This window comes from Manis pentadactyla, chromosome 15 (assembly GCF_030020395.1).
Source record: "Manis pentadactyla isolate mManPen7 chromosome 15, mManPen7.hap1, whole genome shotgun sequence".
Lineage (NCBI taxonomy): Eukaryota > Metazoa > Chordata > Mammalia > Pholidota > Manidae > Manis > Manis pentadactyla.
This window is the reverse complement of record NC_080033.1, coordinates 47,247,354-47,273,867: the sequence shown is the minus strand read 5'-3', so window position 1 is coordinate 47,273,867 and position 26,514 is coordinate 47,247,354. Positions and strand designations below refer to the sequence as shown.

General features: G+C 43.4%; 3 protein-coding genes across 19 annotated transcripts in view; 1 reads left to right on the top strand and 2 right to left on the bottom strand.

Annotated features, from left to right (window-relative positions):
* CNOT1 (CCR4-NOT transcription complex subunit 1) overlaps nt 1-17,850 on the top strand; it is a 154,158-nt gene extending 136,308 nt beyond the window's left edge. For all 9 annotated transcript variants that reach the window (XM_057493550.1, XM_057493551.1, XM_036897937.2 and 6 more), the window contains exons 44-49: nt 12,000-12,173; nt 13,060-13,209; nt 13,860-14,040; nt 15,570-15,702; nt 17,207-17,341; nt 17,507-17,850. In XM_057493550.1, the coding sequence (XP_057349533.1) occupies nt 12,000-12,173; nt 13,060-13,209; nt 13,860-14,040; nt 15,570-15,702; nt 17,207-17,341; nt 17,507-17,585 (852 nt within the window). In that variant the 3' untranslated portion in view covers nt 17,586-17,850. The remainder of the gene's footprint in view (nt 1-11,999; nt 12,174-13,059; nt 13,210-13,859; nt 14,041-15,569; nt 15,703-17,206; nt 17,342-17,506) is intronic.
* A 170-nt stretch (nt 17,851-18,020) lies between these two features.
* Nucleotides 18,021-22,624, bottom strand: SETD6 (SET domain containing 6, protein lysine methyltransferase). 3 transcript variants are annotated; one of them, XM_036897943.2, is made up of 9 exons: nt 22,494-22,624; nt 22,172-22,267; nt 21,934-22,078; nt 21,709-21,850; nt 21,378-21,572; nt 21,133-21,253; nt 20,197-20,377; nt 19,913-20,055; nt 18,021-19,764 (listed from the first exon to the last, which is right to left on the bottom strand). In XM_036897943.2, exons 1-9 carry the CDS (start codon nt 22,518-22,520, stop codon nt 19,459-19,461), a joined length of 1,356 nt encoding a protein of 451 aa, XP_036753838.2. In that variant the 5' UTR covers nt 22,521-22,624; the 3' UTR covers nt 18,021-19,458. The 3 variants fall into 3 exon arrangements, with proteins under 3 accessions (XP_036753838.2, XP_057349535.1, XP_036753839.2); XM_057493552.1 differs by having other exon boundaries at nt 21,378-21,437; XM_036897944.2 differs by lacking the exon at nt 21,378-21,572.
* Nucleotides 22,625-23,496: 872 nt separating this feature from the next.
* Nucleotides 23,497-26,514, bottom strand: part of NDRG4 (NDRG family member 4) — a 31,417-nt gene continuing 28,399 nt past the window's right edge. For 3 of the 7 annotated variants that reach the window (XM_036897950.2, XM_036897945.2, XM_036897947.2), the window contains 2 exons: nt 26,401-26,439; nt 23,497-25,592 (listed from right to left, as the gene is read on the bottom strand). In XM_036897950.2, coding sequence (XP_036753845.2) covers nt 25,438-25,592; nt 26,401-26,439 — 194 coding nt within the window. In that variant the 3' untranslated portion in view covers nt 23,497-25,437. The remainder of the gene's footprint in view (nt 25,593-26,400; nt 26,440-26,514) is intronic. The other 4 variants (XM_036897948.2, XM_036897946.2, XM_036897949.2 and 1 more) reach the window with 2 other exon arrangements.

Genomic DNA, 26,514 nt, shown 5'->3' with positions numbered 1-26,514 from the left:
GTTACAATATCTTGACTATATTCCTTATGCTATACATTACGTCCCAGTTACTTATTTATTTTACCATTGGAAGTCTGTCCTTTTTTTTTTTTTTTTTGTGAGGGCATCTCTCATATTTATTGATCAAATGGTTGTTAACGACAATAAAATTCTGTATAGGGGAGTCAGTGCTCAATGCACAATCATTAATCCACCCCAAGCCTAATTTTCGTCAGTCTCCAATCTTCTGAGGCATAACAAACAAGTTCTTACATGGAGAACAAATTCTTACATAATGAATAAGTTACATAGTGAACAGTACAAGGGCAGTCATCACAGAAACTTTCGGTTTTGCTCATGCATTATGAACTCTAAACAGTCAGTTCAAATATGAATACTCATTTGGTTTTTATACTTGATTTATATGTGGATACCACATTTCTCTCTTTATTATTATTATTTTTAATAAAATGCTGAAGTGGTAGGTAGATACAAGATAAAGGTAGAAAACATAGTTTAGTGTTGTAAGAGAGCAAATGTAGATGATCAGGTGTGTGCCTGTAGACTATGTGTTAATCCAAGCTAGACCAGGGCAATAAAACATCCACGTATGCAGAAGATTTCTCTCAGAACGGGGGGGGGGGGGTGAGGTTCTAAGCCTCACCTCTGTTGATCCCCAATTTCTCACCTGATGGCCCCCCTGCGACTGTGCCTGTCTTAGGTTGTTCCTCCCTTGAGGAATCTTACCCGTCTCTGGCTAACCAGTCATCTTCCGGGGCCATACAGGGAAATGTGAAGTTCGTAAGTGAGAGGGAAGCCTTATTGTTTGAAAAGGTTAGCTTTTTACTTCTTTGCATATTTATGCCCTGTGGCTTCTATGCCCAGCATTTGTCTTGAGGTATCTTTACCACTTGGAGGAGTTAGGATACTCGGTAAATTTGATATGAGGCACGAATTCTATTTAAGGGTTGTAATTAGGAAGGAAGAAGAAAAGCTATAGAAGTAGCAGGCGGAAGAAAACATGGGAAGATTGATTATTTCTTTGACATATCTTCTTGTAGAGTAACTTCAGCCTATATAGGTTTTAAGCTACTACTTAAATTGCGCACACACATTAACATAATAGGAGTATAGTTACATAACCAAAGCATATCTGTAATTACCAGCCATCTCCAGTGAAACCAAGAAAACCATTAAGGCACCTTAGGCATTTGTGAAAACTCATCTATGATATGGTGGATATTGTCCAACTGAACTTGAACAGTCTGAGAGAAATCAGACAAATTAAAACAACCCATTCCTGGGGACTGTTCACATGCCATATGTTCTTTTAACAGTAAATAGTCTGTAGTTGTAAGAGTTTGGAGCGCTACAATTTGCACTTCTCCAAATTCTTGGTTGAGTTCCAACAGTATAGATCCAGTCAAATTTGTTGTTTTACTGTATGCACAGGCCAGCTTAGATATCTCCTTCCTCATTCCCATGGCAAGTCCAGGAACTGGTGGGATGAGTGCATCTACAGCTGTAGCAGTGCGTGGATCTTTGTTGGTGTTTTTTGATGATCATCTTCTGGCATGAGTCTTCCCGAGAGTGCAGATGTTGGAAGTTCTTTTTCACATTGTATCTTAGTTCATTTTCGGGTTTGCCAATTAGGCTTTGATCCTTTGTATAAACGCAAACAGACCCTTTGCCTACACTTTTATATGCCCTTTATACCCTTGTGTAGAACTCGTTGGAGGTTACCACACAGGAACTGCCCTTTTTTTTTTTTTTTTTTTTTTGCTTTGTTTTTGGTATCACTAATCTACACTTACATGACGAATATTATGTTAACTAGGCTCTCCCCTATACCAGGTCTCCCCTATAAACCCCTTTACAGTCACTGTCCATCACCATAGCAAAATGTTGTAGAATCACTACTTGCCTTCTCTGTGTTGTACAGCCCTCCCTTTTCTCCTACCCCCCCATGCATGTTAATCTTAATACCCCTCTACTTCTCCCCCCCTTATCCCTCCCTACCCACCCATCCTCCCCAGTCCCTTTCCCTTTGGTACCTGTTAGTCCATTCTTGAGTTCTGTGATTCTGCTGCTGTTTTGTTCCTTCAGTTTTTCCTTTGTTCTTATATTCCACAGATAAGTGAAATCATTTGGTATTTCTCTTTCTCCGCTTGGCTTGTTTCACTGAGGATAATACCCTCCAGCTCCATCCATGTTGCTGCAAATGATTGGATTTGCCCTTTTCTTATGGCTGAGTAGTATTCCATTGTGTATATGTACCACATCTTCTTTATCCATTCATCTATTGATGGACATTTAGGTTGCTTCCAATTCTTGGCTATTGTAAATAGTGCTGCAATAAACATAGGGGTGCATCTGTCTTTCTCAAACTTGATTGCTGCGTTCTTAGGGTAAATTCCTAGGAGTGGAATTCCTGGGTCAAATGGTAAGTCTGTTTTGAGCATTTTGATGTACCTCCATACTGCTTTCCACAATGGTTGAACTAACTTACATTCCCACCAGCAGTGTAGGAGGGTTCCCCTTTCTCCACAGCCTCGCCAACATTTGTTGTTGTTTGTCTTTTGGATGGCAGCCATCCTTACTGGTGTGAGGTGATACCTCATTGTAGTTTTAATTTGCATTTCTCTGATAATTAGCGATGTGGAGCATCTTTTCATGTGTCTGTTGGCCATCTGTATTTCTTTTTTGGAGAACTGTCTGTTCAGTTCCTCTGCCCATTTTTTAATTGGGTTATTTGTTTTTTGTTTGTTGAGGCGTGAGAGCTCCTTATATATTCTGGACGTCAAGCCTTTATCGGATGTGTCATTTTCAAATATATTCTCCCATACTGTAGGGATCCTTCTTGTTCTATTGATGGTGTCTTTTGCTGTACAGAAGCTTTTCAGCTTAATATAGTCCCACTTACTCATTTTTGCTGTTGTTTTCCTTGCCCGGGGAGATATGTTCAAGAAGAGGTCACTCATGTTTATGTCTAAGAGGTTTTCGCCTATGTTTTCTTCCAAGAGTTTAATGGTTTCATGGCTTACATTCAGGTCTTTGATCCATTTTGAGTTTACTTTTGTATATGGGGTTAGACAATGGTCCAGTTTCATTCTCCTACATGTAGCTGTCCAGTTTTGCCAGCACCACCTGTTGAAGAGACTATCATTTCGCCATTGTATGTCCATGGCTCCTTTATCAAATATTAATTGACCATATATGTCTGGGTTAATGTCTGGATTCTCTAGTCTGTTCCATTGGTCTGTGGCTCTGCTCTTGTGCCAGTACCAAATTGTCTTGATTACTATGGCTTTATAGTAGAGCTTGAAGTTGGGGAGTGAGATCCCCCCTACTTTATTCTTCTTTCTCAGGATTGCTTTGGCTATTCGGGGTCTTTGGTGTTTCCATATGAATTTTTGAATTATTTGTTCCAGTTCATTGAAGAATGTTGCTGGTAGTTTCATAGGGATTGCATCAAATCTGTATATTGCTTTGGGCAGGATGGCCATTTTAACGATATTAATTCTTCCTAGCCACGAGCATGGGATGAGTTTCCATCTGTTAGTGTCCCCTTTAATTTCTCTTAAGAGTGACATGTAGTTTTCAGAGTATAAGTCTTTCACTTCTTTGGTTAGGTTTATTCCTAGGTATTTTATTTTTTTTGATGCAATTGTGAATGGAGTTGTTTTCCTGATTTCTCTTTCTGTTGGTTCATTGTTAGTATATAGGAAAGCCACAGATTTCTGTGTGTTGATTTTGTATCCTGCAACTTTGCTGTATTCCGATATCAGTTCTAGTAGTTTTGGGGTGGAGTCTTTAGGGTTTTTTATGTACAGTATCATGTCATCTGCAAATAGTGACAGTTTAACTTCTTCTTTACCAATCTGGATTCCTTGTATTTCTTTATTTTGTCTGATTGCCGTGGCTAGGACCTCCAGTACTATGTTAAATAACAGTGGAGAGAGTGGGCATCCCTGTCTAGTTCCCGATCTCAGCGGAAATGCTTTCAGCTTCTCGCTGTTCAATATAATGTTGGCTGTGGGTTTTTCATAGATGGCCTTTATTATGTTGAGGTACTTGCCCTCTATTCCCATTTTGCTGAGAGTTTTTAACATGAATGGATGTTGAACTTTGTCAAATGCTTTTTCAGCATCTATGGAGATGATCATGTGGTTTTTGTCTTTCTTTTTGTTGATGTGGTGGATGATATTGATGGACTTTCGAATGTTGTACCATCCTTGCATCCCTGGGATGAGTCCCACTTGGTCATGGTGTATGATCCTTTTGATGTATTTTTGAATTCGGTTTGCTAGTATTTTGTTGAGTATTTTTGCATCTATGTTCATCAGGGATATTGGTCTGTAGTTTTCTTTTTTGGTGGGGTCTTTGTCTGGTTTTGGTATTAGGGTGATGTTAGCTTCATAGAATGAGTTTGGGAGTATCCCCTCCTCCTCTATTTTTAGGAAAACTTTAAGGAGAATGGGTATTATGTCTTCCCTGTATGTCTGATAAAATTCCGAGGTAAATCCATCTGGCCCGGGGGTTTTGTTCTTTGGTAGTTTTTTGATTACCGCTTCAATTTCGTTGCTGGTAATTGGTCTGTTTAGATTTTCTGTTTCTTCCTGGGTCAATCTTGGAAGGTTATATTTTTCTAGGAAGTTGTCCATTTCTCCTAGGTTTCCCAGCTTGTTAGCATATAGGTTTTCATAGTATTCTCCAATAATTCTTTGCATTTCCGTGGGGTCCGTCGTGATTTTTCCTTTCTCGTTTCTGATACTGTTGATTTGTGTTGACTCTCTTTTCTTCTTAATAAGTCTGGCTAGAGGCTTATCTATTTTGTCTATTTTCTCGAAGAACCAGCTCTTGGTTTCATTGATTTTTGCTATTGTTTTATTCTTCTCAATTTTATTTATTTCTTCTCTGATCTTTATTATGTCCCTCCTTCTGCTGACCTTAGGCCTCATCTGTTCTTCTTTTTCCAATTTCGATAATTGTGACATTAGACCATTCATTTGGGATTGCTCTTCCTTTTTTAAATACGCTTGGATTGCTATATACTTTCCTCTTGAGACTGCTTTTGCTGTGTCTCACAGAAGTTGGGGCTTAGTGTTGTTGTTGTCATTTGTTTCCATATATTGCTGGATCTCCATTTTGATTTGGTCATTGATCCATTGATTATTTAGGAGCGTGTTGTTAAGCCTCCATGTGTTTGTGAGCCTCTTTGCTTTCTTTGTACAGTTTATTTCTAGTTTTATGCCTTTGTGGTCTGAAAAGTTGGTTGGTAGGATTTCAATCTTTTGGAATTTTCTGAGGCTCTTTTTGTGTCCTAGTATGTGGTCTATTCTGGAGAATGTTCCATGTGCACTTGAGAAGAATGTATATCCCGCTGCTTTTGGATGTAGAGTTCTATAGATGTCTATTAGGTCCATCTGCTCTACTGTGTTGTTCAGTGCTTCCGTGTCCTTACTTATTTTCTGCCCAGTGGATCTGTCCTTTGGGGTGAGTGGGGGGTGTGTTGAAGTCTCCTAGAATGAATGCATTGCAGTCTATATCCCCCTTTAGTTCTGTTAGTATTTGTTTCACATATGCTGGTGCTCCTGTGTTGGGTGCATATATGTTTAGAATGGTTATATCCTCTTGTTTGACTGAGCCCTTTATCATTATGTAGTGTCCTTCTTTATCTCTTGTTACTTTCTTTGTTTTGAAGTCTATTTTGTCTGATAATAGTAGTGCAACCCCTGCTTTCTTCTCACTGTTGTTTGCTTGAAATATGTTTTTCCATCCCTTGACTTTTAGTCTGTGCATGTCTTTGGGTTTGAGGTGAGTTTCTTGTAAGCAGCATATAGATGGGTCTTGCTTTTTTATCCATTCTGTTACTCTGTGTCTTTTGATTGGTGTATTCAACCCATTAACATTTAGGGTGACTATTGAAAGATATGTACTTATTGACATTGCAGGCTTTAAATTCGTGGTTACCAAAGGTTCAAGGTTAGCCTCTTTAGTATCTTACTGCCTAACTTGGCTCGCTTATTGAGCTGTTATATACACTGTCTGGAGATTCTTTTCTTCTCTCCCTTCTTGTTCCTCCTCCTCGATTCTTCATATGTTGGGTGTTTTGTGCTGTGCTCTTTCTAGGAGTGCTCCCATCTAGAGCAGTCCCTGTAAGATGTTCTGTAGAGGTGGTTTGTGGAAAGCAAATTCCCTCAGCTTTTGTTTGTCTGGGAATTGTTTAATCCCACCGTCATATTTGAATGATAGTCGTGCTGGATACAGTATCCTTGGTTCAAGGCCCTTCTGTTTCATTGTATTAAATATATCATGCCATTCTCTTCTGGCCTGTAGGGTTTCTGTTGAGAAATCTGACGTTAGCCTGATGGGTTTCCCTTTATAGGTGACCTTTTTCTCTCTAGCTGCCTTTAACACTCTTTCCTTGTCCTTGATCTTTGCCATTTTAATTATTATGTGTCTTGGTGTTGCCCTTCTTGGATCCTTTCTGTTGGGGGTTCTGTGTATTTCCATGGTCTGTTCGATTACTTCCTCCTCCAGTGTGGGGAAGTTTTCAGCAATTATTTCTTCTAAGATACTTTCCATCTCTTTGCCTCTCTCTTCTTCTTCTGGGACCCCTATAATACGGATATTGTTCCTTTTGGATTGGTCACACAGTTCTCTTAATATTGTTTCATTCCTGGAGATCCTTTTGTCTCTCTCTCTGTCAGCTTCTATGCGTTCCTGTTCTCTGATTTCAATTCCATCAATGGCCTCTTGCATTCTATCCATTCTGCTTATAAACCCTTCCAGAGTTTGTTTCATTTCTGCGATCTCCTTTCTGGCATCTGTGATCTCCTTCCGGACTTCATCCCATTTCTCTTGCGTATTTCTCTGCATCTCTGTCAGCATGTTTATGATTCTTATTTTGAATTCTTTTTCAGGGAGACTGGTTAGGTCTGTCTCCTTCTCTGGTGTTGTCTCTGTGATCTTTGTCTGCCTGTAGCTTTGCCTTTTCATGGTGATAGGAATAGTCTGCAGAACTGGGACGAGTGACGGCTGGAAGGACTTCCTGTCTTGTTGGTTTGTGGCCCTCCTCTCCTGGGAGAACAGCGGCCTCTAGTGGCTTGTGCTGCGCAGCTGCGCGCAGACAGGGTTTCTGCTTCCTGCCCGGCTGCTGTGGAGTTATTCTCCGCTCTTGCTGTGGGCGTGCCTGGCTCGGGCAGCTACTCCAAAATGGTGGAGTCGCGCTGGAGCAGGAGCGGCTGGGAGGCTATTTATCTCCGTAAGGGGCCTCCCTGCTCCCTGCAGCCCAGGGGTTAGGGTGCCCAGAGATCCCGGATTCCCTACCTCTGGATTAAGTGACCCGCCCTGCCCCTTTAAGACTTCCAAAAAGCACCCGCTGAAACAAAACAACGCCCACCAAAAAAAAAAGAAAAAAAATTTTTTTTAATTAAAAAAAAAAAAAAAGTTTTTCATTAAAAAAAAAAAAAAAAAAGGTGTTCTTTCGTTTTTCTTTATTCTGCGGTGCCAGCCTCAGGCCTCTGCTCACCGGTCTTTCTGCCCTGTTTCCCTAGTATTGGGGTCCCTATCCCTTTAAGACTTCCAAAAAGCGCTTGCCAAAACAAAACAGCAAAAAAGCAAAAAAAAATGGTCGCGCGCTTTTCTTATGTCCTCTGGCGCCCAGCCTCCAGTGCCTGCTCACTGTTCTTGCTGCCCTGTTTTCCCAGTATCGAGGGCCCTGCACTCTGGCCCGGATGGCGGGGGCTGGGTGTTCGGCAGTCCTGGGCTCCGTCTCCCTCCCGCTCTGCCTGCTCTTCTCCCGCCGGGAGCTGGGGGGAGGGGCGCTCGGCTCCCGCGGGGCCGGGGCTTGTATCTTACCCCCTTCGCGAGGCGCTGGGTTCTCTCAGGTGCGGATGTGGTCTGGATATTGTCCTGTGTCCTCTGGTCTTTATTCTAGGAAGGGTTGTCTTTGTTATATTTTCATAGATATATGTTGTTTTGGGAGGAGATTTCCGCTGCTCTACTCACGCCGCCATCTTCCGCCCCCACCCTCTAATTAATTTTTGCTTTGCTTGAATCTAGGTTTTTTACTAGTTTTGGAATAAAACAGCAATTATAAATGATAAAAGATTTAGAAGTGGCTATGGTTAACACAGTTGACAAAATTTGGTTATTTCTGTAATGTGTAACAGTTTAATCATCTAAAGTTTAGTATCATTCGACAGTGGTTCCCAAGTAATTACATATTAAATGTATAAGATGAGTTAGCTAAAACGGTTTCCTGTATGAGGAGGAAATTTACTGACCTCTGGAAAATCTTGGAGTTAAGTAGAGGGAAAAGTACGTTTTGAATTTGTTTTTGTGAAGAAAGTTTTTAAGGCAATTGCTTAAAATAACATTATAAGTCATTAAGAAACAATATTTAGTTATTCATTTAACCAGTGACAATAAAGGATTTTAAAGGCAGATACAGAAGGTCACATAAGTTCTTAGCAGAACTTAGCTCTTTTAATATTAAGATTTTGTCTTCTTGAGTAAGCAAACATATTACTGAGACATTAAGCACAAGAGTAAGCTGTTGTAAACTGTTACGCTAGCATTCTTTAGGCCTGTCTTTATGCACATATGCACATGAGAAGAGGTTTTTTTCTACAGACCATCTTCATCATTATAACTTGAGTTAGGATCTACTGAGGAAACAGCAGTCTTTCTAACGGGAAACTTAGTATCAGACAAGTGAAGGCTACTAGTAGACTTACAAGCCTCTTTAATTAACTCTTTTGCTCAGCTAAGTTTAGTTGTAAGCTGACATTGGGTCATAAGTAAAGTAGGGAGAGGAGTAAGGAGAGGACTGTATCAAGTTTGCAAGCTTGGTAGAGTTCTTTCTGGCTTCTGAGAGAGAAGCAAGCCTGAATATAAGGGACCTCTGCTCAACTGCCCACCCACTTACAGTTTGAGAGTCTCAGGGTTGAATTAGGATCAGTGGGAGGGAATGCAGCCTGGACAGTGTGACTCATCTAAGAAGAAAGAAAATTAAACTCTTCCTGTCCTGGAGGTCTCTGAGAGCAGGACAGAAGACTGTAGTCATAAGGAATAGATTAGAGAGCCCAACGTCCTAGGGTCTATCCCAGAGGTCTTAGCACAGCTGGCTGCCCAGGACCTATTATTACAAGTCAGATGTCTCCGAGTGGGATATGGATATGGAAGACTGAGTCTCGGGCTTCCTAGCGAAGGATTAAAGGAGGCTTACCACAGGTGGGGGATGTTGACAAAGGCTGACAACAAGGTCAGAGTCCTGAGGTCGTATGGGAGCCTGAAGGAGGCTCAACCAAGCTAGGCAAATAGCTAGAAAGCTGACTTGTAATAATCAGGTGAGGGGGAAGGCTTATGAGAGGAGAACAGTGAATGAAGTGCAAGGGCAGAGAAAATGGGAGAATAGGATTGTAGGGTAAAGATCTTCAAGAAAACTTTGGTCTTTATATTTGCTGAGTCTTAATTGGTTAAGGTTTTAGTAGTAATTACAGGTGCTGCCAGGATAAGGGTGGAAGAAAGGAAGAACAGCAGCGTTTAACTGAGCTTTTAGGTCAGCAAAAGGCATAAAGAAGTGTTCTGGCCAGGCCTGCCTCCCGGAGATCTGAGAGCCGCCTCAGGGTACCTTAGGGGAGGTCAAGGTCCCTGGGGAGTCTACCAAACTGGTTATGAAAGATCATCTCAGGACTGAGGCCTGCAGCTGTGAGGGGGAAAAAACCCTGCTGTGCTGAGAAAGAGATTTTGGCCATAGGCTGTGGCGCTCCTGCAGGCCGCAAGCTAGGCCAGAGAGGTGAATCCTAAATGGGAGGTCAGAGTTAGGTGAGACCTGCAGATCCCATCAGAGTAAAAGTCTGTTTCCCTCTAAATGGAAAATAGAGCAGACATGATGACAGAAAGAACTTAGTACAAAAGGGACAAGGGTCATAGAATAGAGGCAAGTGATAAGTCTCTTAGCTCTTGCAAGGAGCTGTTGAAGAAGAGAGTAAAGGGAGTAATCTGGTTGCTCTGGGTGACATTCCCTAGGACCCAATCATGACCTGTCTCCTAGGGAGGGGATCTCCGCAAGGCAAGCACAAGTGGGTACTGCCTCCAGCTGGGTTTGGTGGACATCTCATGGCCAAGGAGATCATGAGATAGGGGTCCTTTGGGGTTTGCCCCAATTAACTGACCAGGCGATAACACAAAAAGCTTGGAAAAGGGAAGGAAAAAAAATGCAGCGAGTAGGAGAAATCTGAGAACACAGAAAAGGAAGTCTCTGTGTGGACATACTGAACCTTGCATGGGGACTTGCTGCAAGATTAGAAGTGGGTGCTTTTATAGTGTGCCTACGTTGTGTGGACATTGTCTTGCAGGCAGCAGGGTGCCTAATGCAATCTTCCCCAATCCACGACCAACTTATCCTGTCATGGGAGTCTTTTGGCGAGCGCCCTGGGGCCTTTATTGCTTGACTCATGCCCATAGTGCAGCTGTTTTTGGTCCTCCAGAGAAAGAGGAGGAAGGGAAGGATTCCCAGAGAAGAGGTAGATAGTGAGTGAGTGAATGTGAGTGCCTCCAGCCAAGAGGTGAGACACATGTGGCTTACCGGGGGTTGGAAATCCATGTGAGTTGCACAGCACCAAATATGCTGGTGGGAGAGGTCGGTTTGGCTTAACAGGGATGGAAATCCATCCGAGGCACGGCACCAAATATGTTGGGGGAGAGGCATTGTGTATTTTACTCGGTTCTTGTCCCCACTGCGACAGAATTGAAGGGCAGAGACACAGTAGTGAAGCAGAGTAAAAATTTTATTTTAAGTTGCTTAGAAAGAAGTGCAGGCGACCTCAGAGAGAGAGGAATGCCCTGAAAGGTTGGAGAGAAAGAGTTTAAGATTAAAAGGTTACACACTTAGGAAGTGTGAGCGACCTCAAAGAGAGGAGCGCCTGTTTTGTTTTTATATTCCACAAATAAGTGAATTTATATGGAATTTGTCTTTCTTTGTCAGGCTTATTTCACTTAGTATAATACCCTCTAGGTTCATCCATGTTGTTGCAAATGGCAGGATTTCTTTCTTTCTTATGGCTGAATAATATTCCACAGTGTATATATACCAACTTGTCTTTATCCATTCATCTACTGATGGACACTGGTTGATTCCATATCTTGGCTGTTGTAAATAATGTGGCAGTAGCACAGGGGTGCATATATCTTTTTGAATCAGGGCTTTTGTTTTATTTGGATAAATTTCTAGAAGTCGTATTACTGGGTTGTATGGTACTTTTAGTTTTTTGAGGAACCTCCATACTTGGATTTGTGCAATGGCTGCACCAATTTACATTCCCACCAACAATGTTGGAGGGTTCCCTTTTTGTGGGAAGGATTTTATCAACATATTTAACTTACTATAATAAAGGACTATTCGGATTTTCCTTTTTTGTTTGGTTTTGGTAATTTGTATTTTTCAAGTAGTTTGTGTACTTTATCTGAATTGTCACGTTATTTAGCATGAAATTGTTTAATATTTAACTATTTAGCTTGTCTGTAGGATGTATAATGATAATTCCTTTTTCATTCCTGATGGTATTATATTTCCTCCATCAGTCTTGGTAGGTTTTATGGATTTTATTAATCTTTTCAAAGATTAATATAGGTTTGTTTGTGCCTCCCTTCTCCCCCACTTTTAAAAAAGTTTAATCTGCTCTTTTTCTTCTACTTTGGTTTTCACTAGCTGTTCTTTTTCCAATGTCTGAAGATAGCAGCTTACATCACTTTTATTTGTTGTTTTGTCCAGCCTTTTCTAGCATATGCATTTAAGGCTGTCTATTCCTGATGCCTAGTTTTTCATGGTTTCTAGATGTAAATATTCTGAAAAATCACTTGTGATATTGTTGATGTTGACTAAAACCTATAAGTTTGTTATTGAAGTACATTTTTGCCTTTTTTACTTGAGTTGAATTCATAATAGCAAAAATGTTACTCCTGTTTTCTTAGTATGGAAACAGCCAATGTTTTTCTTCTTTTAAAAATAGGGCACTCTAAGAGTGCTGCTGGTTCTTTTGCATGATTTCCCTGAGTTCCTTTGTGATTACCATTATGGATTCTGTGATGTGATCCCACCTAATTGTATCCAGCTAAGAAATCTGATCCTGAGTGCCTTCCCAAGAAACATGAGGCTCCCAGACCCATTCACTCCTAATCTGAAGGTAAGATTTGGCACAGTCCAAGGAAAAGAAAGTCGTGTTTTAATATTTCAGTCATTTCTCTGGCAAGTGGGCTATTTAATCCCCTTCTCCCCAGCATACACACATAGATGTTTTTTTTTCAGGTAAGAGTGCTCTTTGGGAGAAGCAATCATGTTACTAAGCCTGATAATGTAGGGTATGATAATCACTTCAGAATTTTGGTTTACAGTATTTGTCAAGTTGCTGTTTTTGGTTAATTTTGGTATTAAATTTAGCTTTATTTACAGACTCTCAACCTAGGTGTTGGGCCATTTTGTTGGGTGGCCCCCATATCAGAGAATTGCACAATAAGCACAACTTTGTAATGCCCATATTTCACAGGTGTTTTGTAATGTGTGTACTTGTGCTTTGTTTAAACTGTCAAAGTGAATGACAAGGGACCGCTTAAAATCACATCACCCTGACGTGGCTACTGTAATTTTTACATATTTTGTATTTTTTCTTTTCACATGTATTTAAAAAAAAAATAGCAAGTATGATGTTTTGTTCTGCTGGGCGACTTTTCAAAAGTCTAGGGCCCCTGGTGAGTGAGAAATCTCATTTTGTACTGTTTTTTTTCTGAAACAAGCCCTGGAAAAAAATGATTACTGGTACAAACTAGACCTCTTCTCAAAAGGTACCTATCCTTAGTTTAGAAAGATAGTATATTACAGAATAAGGGATTCCTATCATTTTGCATATAGATTCTTCTAAAGATTGATTAGTAAAAAGTAGCAGCTCTACTCCTCAAGACATTTATGTCTGTAGTTTTGGAAAAACAATCCTACCACTTTCCTAGCATAGATGTAATTTACTCTTAACTCCTACAAAAGCTTCTGGTTGTGATTCTTGTATTTGTTTGTGGCAGGTGGATATGTTGAGTGAAATTAACATTGCACCCCGTATTCTCACCAATTTTACTGGAGTGATGCCACCTCAGTTCAAAAAGGATTTGGATTCCTATCTTAAAACTCGGTCACCAGTCACTTTTCTGTCTGATCTGCGCAGCAACCTACAGGTTTGCCTTAAATTCTCAGCTGTGCCTCTCCTAGAAAGCACTTTGTGCAGGGCCTGCTTAGAACTTGAGTCTTTTCAACCTGATTTAAAGATTTTAAAACATATTGTCATTTCTGATGGTTGGATGAGATCAACTGGATTACACATTTTACTAGTGACAACAAAGCTATAGTCTTGGAAGAGGTCGTCAGTAAATGGGCTGATTTTCTGTAATAGACTGCTGATAATCATTCCCTGTCAATTCTCCCAAGATTATTCTAAATGAGTAAGATTCTGGTTTAATTTGGTGTATAGTAAATGACTTGAAGTTGTATTACTTTTCCACCCAAGGAACCACACAGCCTTTTCCAAATCTTCTATATAATTAAGACAGTACAAATTTTGACTTTTCAAAAGTTTTACTTTTGTACTGATACCTGTTAAATCTTTGACATCCTAAGGGAAATTGTGTTCCTGTTGTTGACATATACCCCCTTAGGCAGTTGTGTATTTGTGAAATAACCTCACATACAGCAAATTTCTAAAATTTAAATTAAGAAGAATTTTGAGAGCAGTTCAGCTTTTCTATGAAGGCATAAAAAGGTGTTGGAAATATTGGCGCCTAAATCAGTTCTCTCAGTAAGTCAGGAGCTTTATGTTTTATTCGTTTAGGTCTCTAACGAGCCTGGCAATCGCTATAACCTCCAGCTCATCAATGCACTGGTGCTCTATGTAGGGACTCAGGCCATCGCACACATCCACAACAAGGGCAGCACACCTTCAATGAGCACGATCACCCATTCGGCTCACATGGACATCTTCCAGAACCTGGCTGTGGACTTGGACACTGAAGGTATGTAAAGCCAGCCAGTTCTCAGAGTCAGGTTCTCTCCACTTTTTTGCCATAACCTGGTCCTTAAAATACTTGAAGCCTCAATAAAGAAAGAATATTCTTTTAATATTTATGGGTCTGGCTGGATATTGTATCATTGGGTATCTTTTGTCTATAATTGGGTAATAATTGATTAATGCAGAAAATAAAAGAATCATCCAGAATCCTTACCACATCAGTTACTATTTCAGTATGTGATACTGCAGTACTTTTTAACATGAAAATAAACATGTTTCTTCTACTGGTCTCTCTTTAAGAATAAGCTGTTGCATTTTGTCAGCGTGTCTTTTTTCCCCCCAGAATTTATTCGTGCCTATTTGCCAGGCAACCTATTAGAAACTAAGTAAAGATGAATGAATAGGACTTTCTCTACCTGCTCCGAAAAAAGTTTACAGTATAAATAATAGGTTGTGTCTTGCCTAGTTGAACTACATTTCTTTTGGCGTCCTGTATTCATTTTTACGTAATAGAGACCCCAGTAGGTGCACACCAGTTATAGAGTCCTGCTTATTAGCACACATACAGTTTAGAAGGATGCCTACTTTAAACTTTGCTATAGTTACCTGAGAGGCTAGTTATTTTGAGTATACATGTCTGTCTCCCTTCCCCTCCATGCCTGTTTGTAGAAGGGATTTGAGACAGCCTAAAATCAAGATTTAACAAAAAGCCTGGCAAAAAAGCATGTGTAGCACTTAGGGAACTGTTAAAGCTCAGTGTGGTAGTAGTTAAGATAACATACAGTATAAAGTTGACCCTTGAACAATATGGGCTTGAACTGCATGGGTCCATTTTTATACACAGATTTTTTTCAATAAAGACATTGGAAAATCTTCTGGAAATTTGTGATAAGTTGAAAAAATGTATTTTCCACCTTCCTTTATTGTAAGAATACAGTATATACATATACAAAATAGGTGTTAATCCAATAGTAAGCTATTTTTGGGGGATCCAAAAGTGATGCACAGGGGACAGTGCCTCTGACACCACACCTGTGGCAGGATGGGGTGTGGCACGTTATTCAAGAGTCACCTGTAGTCTAAACTTAGTGGTTCTTGAAGTGTGGTCTCGAAACTGTTGGGGGTGTCCCCAAGACCCTTTTTAGAAAGGCTGGGCCAGCACTGCATGAAATGTAATACCAGAACAGGTTGAACACAGGCAGGAGAAAATCCAGCTATCTCCTGTTCAGTAACATTTAAAGAGATCTGTGAAGTGTAAAGCAGTGACACTTTCCATTAAATATTTTTGGGAAAATATTAATGTGTGTTCATATGTAGTGGTCTGTTTTTAAGTAAATATTTAAAATATTAAAATTTAAAATGGAAAGTATGAAATTAAACCCTGCAGAAATGAGAACTTTGTGGAGACTTGAAAACCAAGGGGATAATTATAAAGCCTGTATCAGTAATCTAAATGCTAGCCACTCAGAATGATTTGTCTCATGTTGGGCTTTCAGAGCAAGTCCTTAATACTAAGTTGAGTTTTATTTCTAGGTCGGTATCTGTTCTTGAATGCAATTGCAAATCAGCTGCGGTATCCAAATAGCCACACTCACTACTTCAGCTGCACCATGCTGTATCTTTTTGCAGAGGCCAACACTGAAGCTATCCAAGAACAGATCACAAGGTAAGAGAGGTTTGTTTTTCAGGTGCTTCTAAAATGCCCCTTCCACTTTGTTAGGAATTGTGGGTGTTTTTTTCCTATGCATTCAGTGTTCATTGAACATCTTTTAAACTTGCTGCAAACATCTTTTTACATCTGTTAAATGTGGGATATAGTTGTGAACAAAATGGATATGGTTTCTGCCCTCCTAATTAGTCTGATGGACACAAGAATATCATAAGTAAATTAAAATCATAATCACTGCTGAAACAAAAAGTAGTTTTCAACAAAAAGTGCTGGCATTTTCAACTGGAGTCCTGAGTCACACAGGCCAGTTAAGGGCATGTTGCTCTTGGGCTAAAAGGTTTCAAGCAAGAAAAATCACAGGATCATACTGTTTTCCTAACAATTATTAGGAATCTGTTGCAGATTGCTTGGGCCAAGCACAACACTGGAGATGAGGGAATGGATGGGTTCTAGTGAGGGAGATACATACTTTAAAAACTGGGTTAGACTTTTTAAACTAGCCTCTTCACCTAATAGATTCTGGGTATTAGATACAGTACTTCTTAGATTTATATGTCAATAATTAATATTAATGTTTAGGTGATATCATGCCCTGTTTATTTATTTTGGTATCATTAATGTACAATTACATGAGTAACATTATGGTTACTAGACTCCCATTATCAAGTCCCCACTACATACCCCATTACTGTCACTGTCCATCAGCGTAGTAAGATGCTATAGAATCACTACTTGTCTTCTGTTATACTGCCTTCCCCATGCCACCCCCCTACCCCCATTGTGTGCGCTAATTGTAATGCCCCCCTTTCCCCCTTATCCCATCCTCCCCAGTCCCTTTCCCTTGGGTAACTGTTAGTCCATTCTTGGTTTCTGTTCAGGCCCTGCTTTGTGATTGTATATAAAGGTAGTGAACTTCTTTGTAGTTAAATCTTTTTTTAGAAATATAGTTGGTTAGATCAAAGGTTACAAATACATAAAGCCAATATTGCCATGTAGAAAAATTATACCAGTTTGGGCAACTGAGGGCATGTCTGAACCTGAGAGGTTAAGGGGAGGGGCTGGCTGGCTTGTTTGCTTCTTCCCGAGCAGGGGAGAGAGACGGTGCTGGACTGCAGTTTGTAAGCAATAAATGGGTTTTAAACTTAAAAAAAAAAAATTATAACAGTTTGTACATGTACTATGGTATTAGAACTTGTTTCCAACTTCGAGTTTGCATTCTTTAAGTGACTACTTGTGTGTGCTGTGTAATCTGAACCGTTATCCTTTACCTGAAGTCGAGGCTCAGTAGTAAGAAGGATTCAAATCATATTTTCTAATTCCAGAATACAACTGCACTAATCATGTCATATAGTATAGAATAATTGACCTTTCTCTAGTAAAGCTAACAGTTTTTGCATGTAGTTTAGTAACCAGGGAGCAGAGTTAGGAAAAAAGGTAATGGAGAAGTAGTCATGATTTTGTATGTTTTCCCTGTGCAGTAACATGTTCTCCCCTTTTCCAGGGTTCTCTTGGAACGGTTGATTGTAAATAGGCCACATCCTTGGGGTCTTCTTATTACCTTCATTGAATTGATTAAAAATCCAGCGTTTAAGTTCTGGAACCATGAGTTTGTACACTGTGCCCCAGAAATTGAAAAGTGAGTTAAAAGTAATTTTTTCATTGTGTAAGAGTGAGAATCATTTGATGGCTCCAGGTAGTGTGGGTGATTACAAAGGCAGTAGTGGCCAAAAGCTTATGAGACACCCAGGTATTATCAGGCCTGAACTTTTCTCACAAACTTGTAACTCTCTCCATTCTTCAGGTTATTCCAGTCGGTTGCACAGTGCTGCATGGGACAGAAGCAGGCTCAGCAAGTAATGGAAGGGACAGGTGCCAGTTAGATGGAACTGCATCTCTGTTGTAAATGTGTCAGCCTGGAGGTCCCACACCGTACCGAGTTCGTAAACTGGCTGAAGAATCCTTTCAGCTGTTCCTGACTTTCCCAGCCCTTTGGTTCTCGGGTATCTGACCCAGTTAATGTTTGGGTCAGCTTCCTGTGTGGGCACGTTCCAAAGTTTAAATGCATTTTTTGACTCTTGGCCAAAATTTAGAAGATGCTGTGAATATCATTTTGAACTTGTGTAAATATATGAAAGAGAAAACCTTTGTCTGGAACTTCTTGGGTTTGTGCAAAATGTTTCGAAGGCAAGCAGATAAACTGGTACCTGCCCAGCTTGTAACGGAAGAGGCTGCTGATACCATACATTTGTCTGGGGGCATAGTTCCATGTCTTTTGATATTCCTGGTGCCCCAAATAACAAGAAAGCCAGTTTAAATATTATGTAACTTATTTTTTTATTGTGGACAAGGGGACCTTGAAAGTCACAAAGTTGTTAAAGATGTGGATATGCTAGAATTTGGTAACAGGGAACATGGGAAGAGCTCACAATTGAGATCCCACAATTGACAGTTTTTGTTTTGCCTCTCTTCCCAGTCTAAAGCTGACTGCTGGGAGAGCATCATTTTCATTTCTGATGGAAAACCTATCCTTGGGCCCTATGAGATGCAGTCAGCTTTTTTCTTTTTTTTTTTTTTTTTACAAAGGGAAACCAGACCAGACTTAACCCACCCTTCCCCCAGTCTCTCCTGATACTTGTGGGAAAAAGGGAACCAAAAAGTATGAATTACCCATCATCCCAGTGAATGGCCATAAAGGCTAAGCTGACCAACAAAAGTTGAAAGGACCAATACAGCCCCTTTTGTAAGGATTTTGAATGTTTTGTAAATGTATTGGTCCACGTGTTGTATTTTGTAGCCTTTCTAGTTCCTGGGCTTTAGCTCCCTTACTTCTTGTATGTGTATGCATACTGTAGTCAAACATTAAAGTCATGACACACACCTGAGTCCACTGTGCCTTTCTCAGTAGCAGCAGCCAGTGCTGGTGGTGAGGAGGAAAAGTGGACAAGCCCAGCCTTGTGCCTAGCGCCATTGGGAAACACCAACTTCTTGCTGAATGGTAGATCTTCCCCATTTCTAATCTGGCATGTTGAAATAAGCAAGGACATGATTTTTGTATAGTGTTTTCTGTTCCTTTCAACAGTGGAAATTCATTGGAGCAGGTTAAACAATTACAAAATGCTCATTTTTTTCATAGCCTTTACCCTCACAGTGTTTTAATTTTCAAAGGGAGTAGGTTTATATGTGACTTACACCTTACCTTTAATAAGTTTTGCAGCCAGAGAAGACAAAAAACTTGAAGATTAAATAACAGAAATCTTACAGGAATGGGCTGTGACTGTCTTAGGGTTTCTTCCCTAAAGGGTGAGTTGTGCCTTCTAGACCAGATTTCAGAATGCTAAGGAATTTAACAGTTATTCTGAATACCAGTGACTTAATAGAGGAAACAGTTTTTAAGAAAAAGTAAAGTGACTTGCCCAGAACAGACACAGATTTTTCAAAGTTCATGTTACTAAACACTAGATGACAAGACCCATTACTACCACATTTTTACAAACTTTGGTTCAAACTGAGAATAGGGCTATAAAATTTATTGGTCTTAGTTAACAATTAGCAATTACTCCCAAGTGCTCCCAGTGCTTCTGAACATACCATCCTTACCTCTGAGTTAATCCTAGCACACCACCTTTGCTACTTTTCCTTTTGGTATTTAATATGGTAAGCAAAACAAAAAATCCAAGTTTTCTTTTCATTTCAACCCATCAGTGAACATTAGCCTGGAATAAAGTTCTTATGGATGTTCCTTCAGGGAACCTGCTAACTTGTTAGTTTCAACAATTGGTGTAAGATCATCTTCTGACCATAACGAACCTGTAAGGCCTGCTGTTCCCTCCAGCTGAGTTGGGCATAGACTTCCTTATTATTGAGTAATTCTTGTTCAGATTTTAAGTCTGTGGTGTAGGTTTGCAGGGTCAACAAAACACTGTCCCGAAGCAGTTGTCTCCATGATGCTGTGAGCTTGGGGATACTTGTGATGGTCAGGCTTTTCTCTTCCCTTTTATCATCTCCCCATCCATTCTGGTCTTTAAACTCTCTAAACTCCTCAGCGGGCATGCACAGTACCTAAAAGCAACCATGGGCTCTTTAATTAGGATGTACTACTTGCATTTCTGAAATTTGATTTAGAGAAGCTAGCCTTTCTTGTCAGTATTTAAGTGTCCCCTCTTCTAGCTTTATTCTTAGCATTAAATGGACATTCTCAGCCCTTTACCTTGAGGGTAGTAGTCAGTTCCTCTTCAGTCAGCACCTCCTCCCACCCAATCACAAAGGCTCCCTCTTCCCCTACCATCTCCAGTTTGCATAAAAAATCCCAGCGTTCGAACAGGCAGAGCCTTTCAGCTTCAACTTTTGTTCCTGTATGGTAGATAGGAAAGTAATAGCATGAAAGTCTCTATACTCCCAAAAGCCCATTTCTCCTTATCTATAAAAAATGGGGGACTGCTGTGCAGGGACAGACATACACACCAGTGTCCAAGGTGAGAGTTAATCACTCACGTTGTAATGCTGCTTCACGAACTGTCACCATCTGAATGTCAGCTGTGTCATCTGTGTTGTCAGGATATGGTTCAACAAAACCATACATATGAAGTAGTTGCCAATTAGCCATCTGCCCGTAAGTGTTGAAAATCTCATGGCCTTTAGGAATGGGTTGAGTGGCCACCATCCGAAGACAATCCTGTGGTGAAAAGGAGAAAGAAGCGGGGGCCAGGCCCTTCCCAGGCCAGCCTCATGAAGATGACTTCTTTCTTAGGAAGATCCTCTACAGCAGGTTAAGTTCAGTGATGATGGTACTGATGCTACACCTATCAACATTCTACCTTCAAGTTCTGTTTAAGATCCTGCATGTACTATGAAATGAAAGGGATGAGATTTGCAAAGATCAAAGGTTAGCCTCAGTGCTTCATTAGGCGAATTACTTGGCTCAAGCATCTTAAGCATTGAAAAAGTTGCTAGCTTCTAAAAATGAACAAACCCAGATCAAAGTAGGAATGGCAAATGAAGGCAAGAATTAAAAAACAGCGATTTCCTAGTTTTCATTCCATAAACTTGGATCTTTTTACATAGAAAATAGAACTGACATAAACAGTACTAATATCATCTTAGACTTAAGAACATCCCATCTACCCCTTCTCAAGAAGTGTTGACAGTATAGCTGCTCTAGGCTGCTGTCTGTAGGGCCCTGACAGTCTAAGCTTGCTGGCACTGCACAGAGTTACCAACCTCTAGCACCAAATAAATAATGTAGTTTATCAGAAATTAACCCTAACTTTACTCAAACTAATGAATATGCAAAGTACCTACAGGAGGAGCTAACTTCACAACTCATGGAGCCCATTTAGTCAAGTTGCCCGGTCAGCAAAAATAACAGACTGAATTAAACACCCAATCCTCAGTGCACATAAGAACAAGAACTGGGAAAGATCCACTCACTGTACAGTATTCTAGATTGGCATTGTGATTGGCTAAGTGGTTTAGTATGTCTGCAGCAGGCACCATCAAAGGGCAGTTTGGCTCCTTTTCATCATCATCTTCCTCCAGTGGTTCCTGAAAACTGCCAGAGAGAGAACTTGGCTAAAGCCCAGTGTAGAGTAGGGGATGGGATTCACCGTTCCTTACCCTCGTGTCCCTCAACAGTGTTCTAAAGAAGAGGGTTCTTTAAGGTCTTGCTCACTGACCTGTAGGCCATCACAACAGCTACCAGCTGGTGGTAGAGTTCCAGGGAGTGAACCCTAGGGCTGAAAAGATCGGGGTGGGCTTCCATGAAGGGCAGCACGATGGAACAGTACTCCTTGTGGATGTTGGCCAAATCTTTCTCCACCGCCTCAGGTACGCCTGTGCCCCGCAACAATCGATGGCGCTCCTCCTCTGGCCTGCAGTGACATTCCCCCACCCAGTTCCCTTCACAGGCCGTGTCGGGACTAGGGCTTGGGTGCCCCAAGCTTGGGCAGAGCAGCCCTGGCCGGGCTACGGTGCTACAGCGCCGCCGCCCCTCGCAATGGCACTCACCAGAACATGGGGTGCTCCAAGCGGCCTAGCTCGGGCCAGAGCGCAAAGTAGGGACTCCAGTGTGAAGCCGGGTCCTGAAGCTCGTGGAGCAGGGCCAGCAGCAGCGGCACCCAACCTGACTCGCTCTGCAGCGCCCCTTGCTCTGACAGAGACCCTGAGGTGAGCGCCCGGCGCCCGGCCTAGCTGGCCCTGCGGCGCGCCCGCCTCGTCCCGCGCCGTGCCCACCTCGCTCCAGCAGGCTGCCGACTGAGCAGGTGTGCTGCGACAAGAGCGCGGCCCGCGGCACCGCGAACAGTAGCTCTCCGGGCTGCACATCCTCTCGAGCCACCATGCCGTAGCCGGCCACCGTGCCCTGCCGGCTCACCGTCACCTAGGCAGGAGGAGCGGCGGTCAGAGCTGGCTCACACAGCCGCCCTCGCCCCCGCCACGCCAGCTTCCACCCCAGCGCCCGTCCCCCACTCACCTTGGGACTCAGCTCCAGCCCCACCTGCCGGCACCAACTCAGGAAGCCGACCACCGGGTTCGGACCCGGGTCGCCGCCGCCCACAGGCCCAGCCACCTGAGACAAGGAGCACCGTGGCGAGGCCCTGCCCAGGATAGCCCGCTGCGGGCGGGAGGAGACGGCGGCGCGCGCGGAGGCAGGGCTTGGTGGGGGAGGGGATGAGGGGAGCCGCTAGTGACCGCGGGAGGAGCGGAGGGGGCACTCGGGACCGCCCTGCAGGCGGAGTAGGGGCGAAGCACGTGGGCGAGGTGTTGCCACCCCGAGCCCGCCACCAGCGACTTACCCGCCGGCGCTTCGTGTGGCTCTCCATAGTCGGCCGGCGCGCGACCCTACCAGTCAGCGTGGCCGCGCAGGCGCTTCCGGCCTCCCGGGGAGGGGCGCTTGGGGGCGGGGCCTACGTGCACGCCCCGCCACGGGGGCCACGTGACGCTCGGTTGCGTCCAGGCGGAATATGAGTGGGGAGTTGCATTGGTCAAACGGTTCTTCCTGAGAACTTTCTTGAGTCCGGTGTTCCCAATTGGGTTTGGAAAATGGACGGTGGGGTGACAGGTAGACGTGTTCCCCGGCCGCCTCCAGCCTGGTTCTGAGCCAGAACAACCTTCCCCTGTGGTGTCTGACAGCTGAGACCTCTCGGTAGAAATCCTGGTGAAGAAAGTTCTCGGGCTGCGGATGGCCGGCTGTGAGCGCACCCAGGTGGGCCGCCTTCCCGGTCTCGACCCTTTGTTATCTCCGGTCATCTAACAGTTTGGCTTCATTAGAGCAGTTTGCACGCGCGCGCGTTTTGGAGTAGCGTGAGCAGGGTTCCCAGAACTGGAATCGACTTCTGCCCGCACTCGCTTGTATACCTCCCTGTTTTTCATTTTCTGCATAGCACATGGTGGGGTTTTATCAGCTGACAGCAGGAACTCGATTGAGTAAATGAATCAGAAATAGTGGTTAAACATGGGGAAGTAGCATGCTGCACATATAGATGCTACAGTACAAGGCCAGCTCCCAGACTGGCCTCTTACTAGGACAAATCCTGTCCTATGGCTTAGTCTTCTCAACTGTGAAACTAAGATATTACTATCTACTGTCTGGAATTAACGTGAGGATTGCTAAATAATGTATGTGACAGTAACTGGAAATACAGACATCAATGGAAACAGTTGTCACATTCAACCCCGCTGAACCCAACCAGCACCTTCCTTGCCAGCCTAAACATTCTGCCTCTTTAGAGTCTTTCCATGATGGGCATGGCATCACCATTCGAATTCCTGGGTTCTTTATTTTTTAGCAGAATTAACTCTATGTTGACAAGGGTTTTTATTTTATATTTTCTCATCTCAAAGTCTCATGATAATCACCAGAATACACAAAATTAGGCTCTTCACTTTGTACAGAGGAAAATAATAAACCCATTAAAGTTCACTTTGACTAAAGAGACAACCTCCAATGGAAAACCACACACAGGAGGACCCAATATACATATATATATATAATGTATAGACATTTATAGATATCTCATCTGAAAGGACACAGCAAAAACAAAACATTAGTAGCGCTATCTACAGTAAGAGGGATTAATTCTACCAGCTTTTCAAACAGTTTACATTCAGTATTCAAAGGGAGCGTGTGAGTGAATAGAATGGGGGACAGGCTAACACTCCACCAGGCTCTAGAGCAGTCTAGCAATGACTTAAGATTCTGGAAGGGTGTGTGTGTGTATTATGTGCAGAGGAAATGTGGACCCAGGTGTCCCCTCAGCTTCAGAGTACCCCCACACACACCTCCCTCCACAGCCTTGCATTTTTCATTGCTCTCCCCTCATTTCAGAATTTGTGGCAATTGACTTAGGCTCTGAGACAAATGGCTTCTGGTTTTTGGGCCAGGAGACTCAACCTGATAAGGTGGGTGGATGGGAAATACATGGCAGTCCTGGGCTTCAGGTGGCTAGAAGGGGCTGGGGTGTGTGGGAGCCTTTTTCTTCTGTCTGGCCCTTGTTCATTTCAGGACCGTTCACCTCCCACCCCAAGACCAGCAAGGCCCAGCCTGAGCCACTCCCATAGGCTAAGATGGTGATGCAGGACTGACGAACTCTTGCTATGTGGACCAATTCTCTCCAAATAAACTCTCTTACTTAGTGATGCCTGTGTGAATCGTTGGTATAGCTTCACCAGAACTCTCCCTAGAAGCACCACATTTCTGGTGGTCTTGCCCATACTGCTGCTGACTTGAGTTGTCCTCCATGGAACTGAGGGGCAAAAAAGAGATCTACTGGGACTCTCACTGCTGCTGCCTCGGGCCACATGCTGGCTCCCAAAGGCAGACACTATGAAGCTCTCAGGGGTGCATCCAAACCTCATGGGCTATCTCAGCCTTTAACCTCTGTCCCCAAGTCAAGTCCCTATGCAGATGAAAGGCCAGGTGACTTTCTGCCTTGAGGCCTTGGCTCAGAAAAGGGACAGGGCCAGGAGGTAATGGAGTGCGTGAGTTGGAAGGGACAGTCTGTGGGGTTCCAGCCCTCAGGGTCCTCTGTGTTTTGTCTTCCTTGGGCAGAGAAAATCCCTTCAGCACCTGCCTATTTGACCCCAGAGCGAACACCAGGACCGCCCAGAAAGCACCAGAAAAACGGCTGCCTGATTGGAGCGCCCCCTTGTGGCTACTGTTCAGATGATTGTCACCTGCTGCCAGAAAGAAACACATGTGCTGGGTGGAGGGGCTGGAGGGAAGGGGCCTGTGGAGCTCCAGGGCTCCTGCCTCTTAGTGCTCCTGGGCTGCTGTCTTCTGGTTCTCACGCCAGTGCCTGGGTCACAGCACCCAGCAGCTCAAGCCCCATCCCATCTTCAAACCTGCCTGCCCAAGGGGTCATCCCGTGCTCTTTAATCCAGGATATTATCCTGGCCAGAGGATTTGGCCTCTTTCTTTAGTTAATCTCCTTTCTCCCTGTACCTTGCCCTGTGCCCAAACTGGGGGGCTGGGGGGGAATTGGAAGAGGGGTCTAAGCAAGTTAATAAGGTGAGTGAGGTGGGATGGGGAGAAATGAGACCTCAAACCATCTGGAGACTATTCTGCAGCATCTAAGATGATTCCCTTCATCTTCCTAAACAAAAGAGAAGTAACCCCAGGTTGTCCTCTTCACCCTCACAAACATAAACTAATGTGAAAAATGAGTGAGCCGGTGCAGGGATGGCGGTGGGACGTTGATGCGGCAGGGCAGGTGCTGTGTCTTTGCGGGGCCAAGGGCTTCAACAGGACACCTCCATGGTGTGGTTGACCTGGCCCAGCCCCTCACTGCTGTCCGAGTGGGTGCAGGCCTGTGGGCGGCTGCCGTCCACTGAGCTGGCGCTGGTGAGGGATGCGGTACGAGAACGCGCCAGACGGGTCATGCTGGCCGAGGGCACTGTGGACAGAAACAGGACAGACGTGAGGACTGGCAGGCAGGGCTGGGCACCAGCACGCAGGAGGAGGATTCACGCAAGCAAAGCAGCCAGAGAGACCCATTCTTCCAAAGGCACGGAGGCCCATCCCAAGCCAGGGCTCTGGCGTCTTCTCTGCCAAGCCTGAGGCATGCAGCACCAGCAAAGTGAGTGAGCCGAAGTGAGCCCATGGGGCGGGGGCCCCTAGAGGCCGACGCGACCCTTCCCACAACAGCTGGCCAGAGCTATGGCCAGGATGGGGTGGGAGATGCAGGTACCCCAGAGTTGGTGCAGGGATGGGACGTACTTCCAACTATGCCTCCCTCAAGAGAATGATGGGGCAGGGAGAGTAGGATCACTTCTGGAAAGAAGAATAAAGGTGTGGGGGCCATAATTTGCCCTAACTCCAGTTTCTGTCCTTAGAGTTTCCCAAGCAAGATTCTCAGGGACAAACTACCTTCCTGAACTTAACAGGCCACCCATCCAGTTTGGGCTTTACCTCTGAGAGGTTCTGGTTCCAACTGCCAGAGCTCTGAGAACCACACAGCCTGTGGCAACCCAGAAGCAAGACTGCTTTATACCCCAGACCATTTACAGCCTTAAAATGGGCAGAGGCACGTAGCATGTGGCCCAGGATCTGTGGAAAAGCAGAACTCCTGTGGGCTTTGGAGGCGAGCAGGACACAAAGTTCCAAACCATAGCAAGATGAGGCCTGGCTACAGCACTGCACAGAGGAAGGAGCAGGGGATACTGGGGTTGGGGGCATGCACCAGGGGATGGGCCACAGGCTACCTGCTCCTCCACTCAGCCTTCGGTCCTTCAAGTATGCAACTAAGAGAGAAGACAGCCAGGGGCGGGGGTAGGGGGGAGACAGAACATGGTGAAGAGCATGTCCCATGAGGCAAG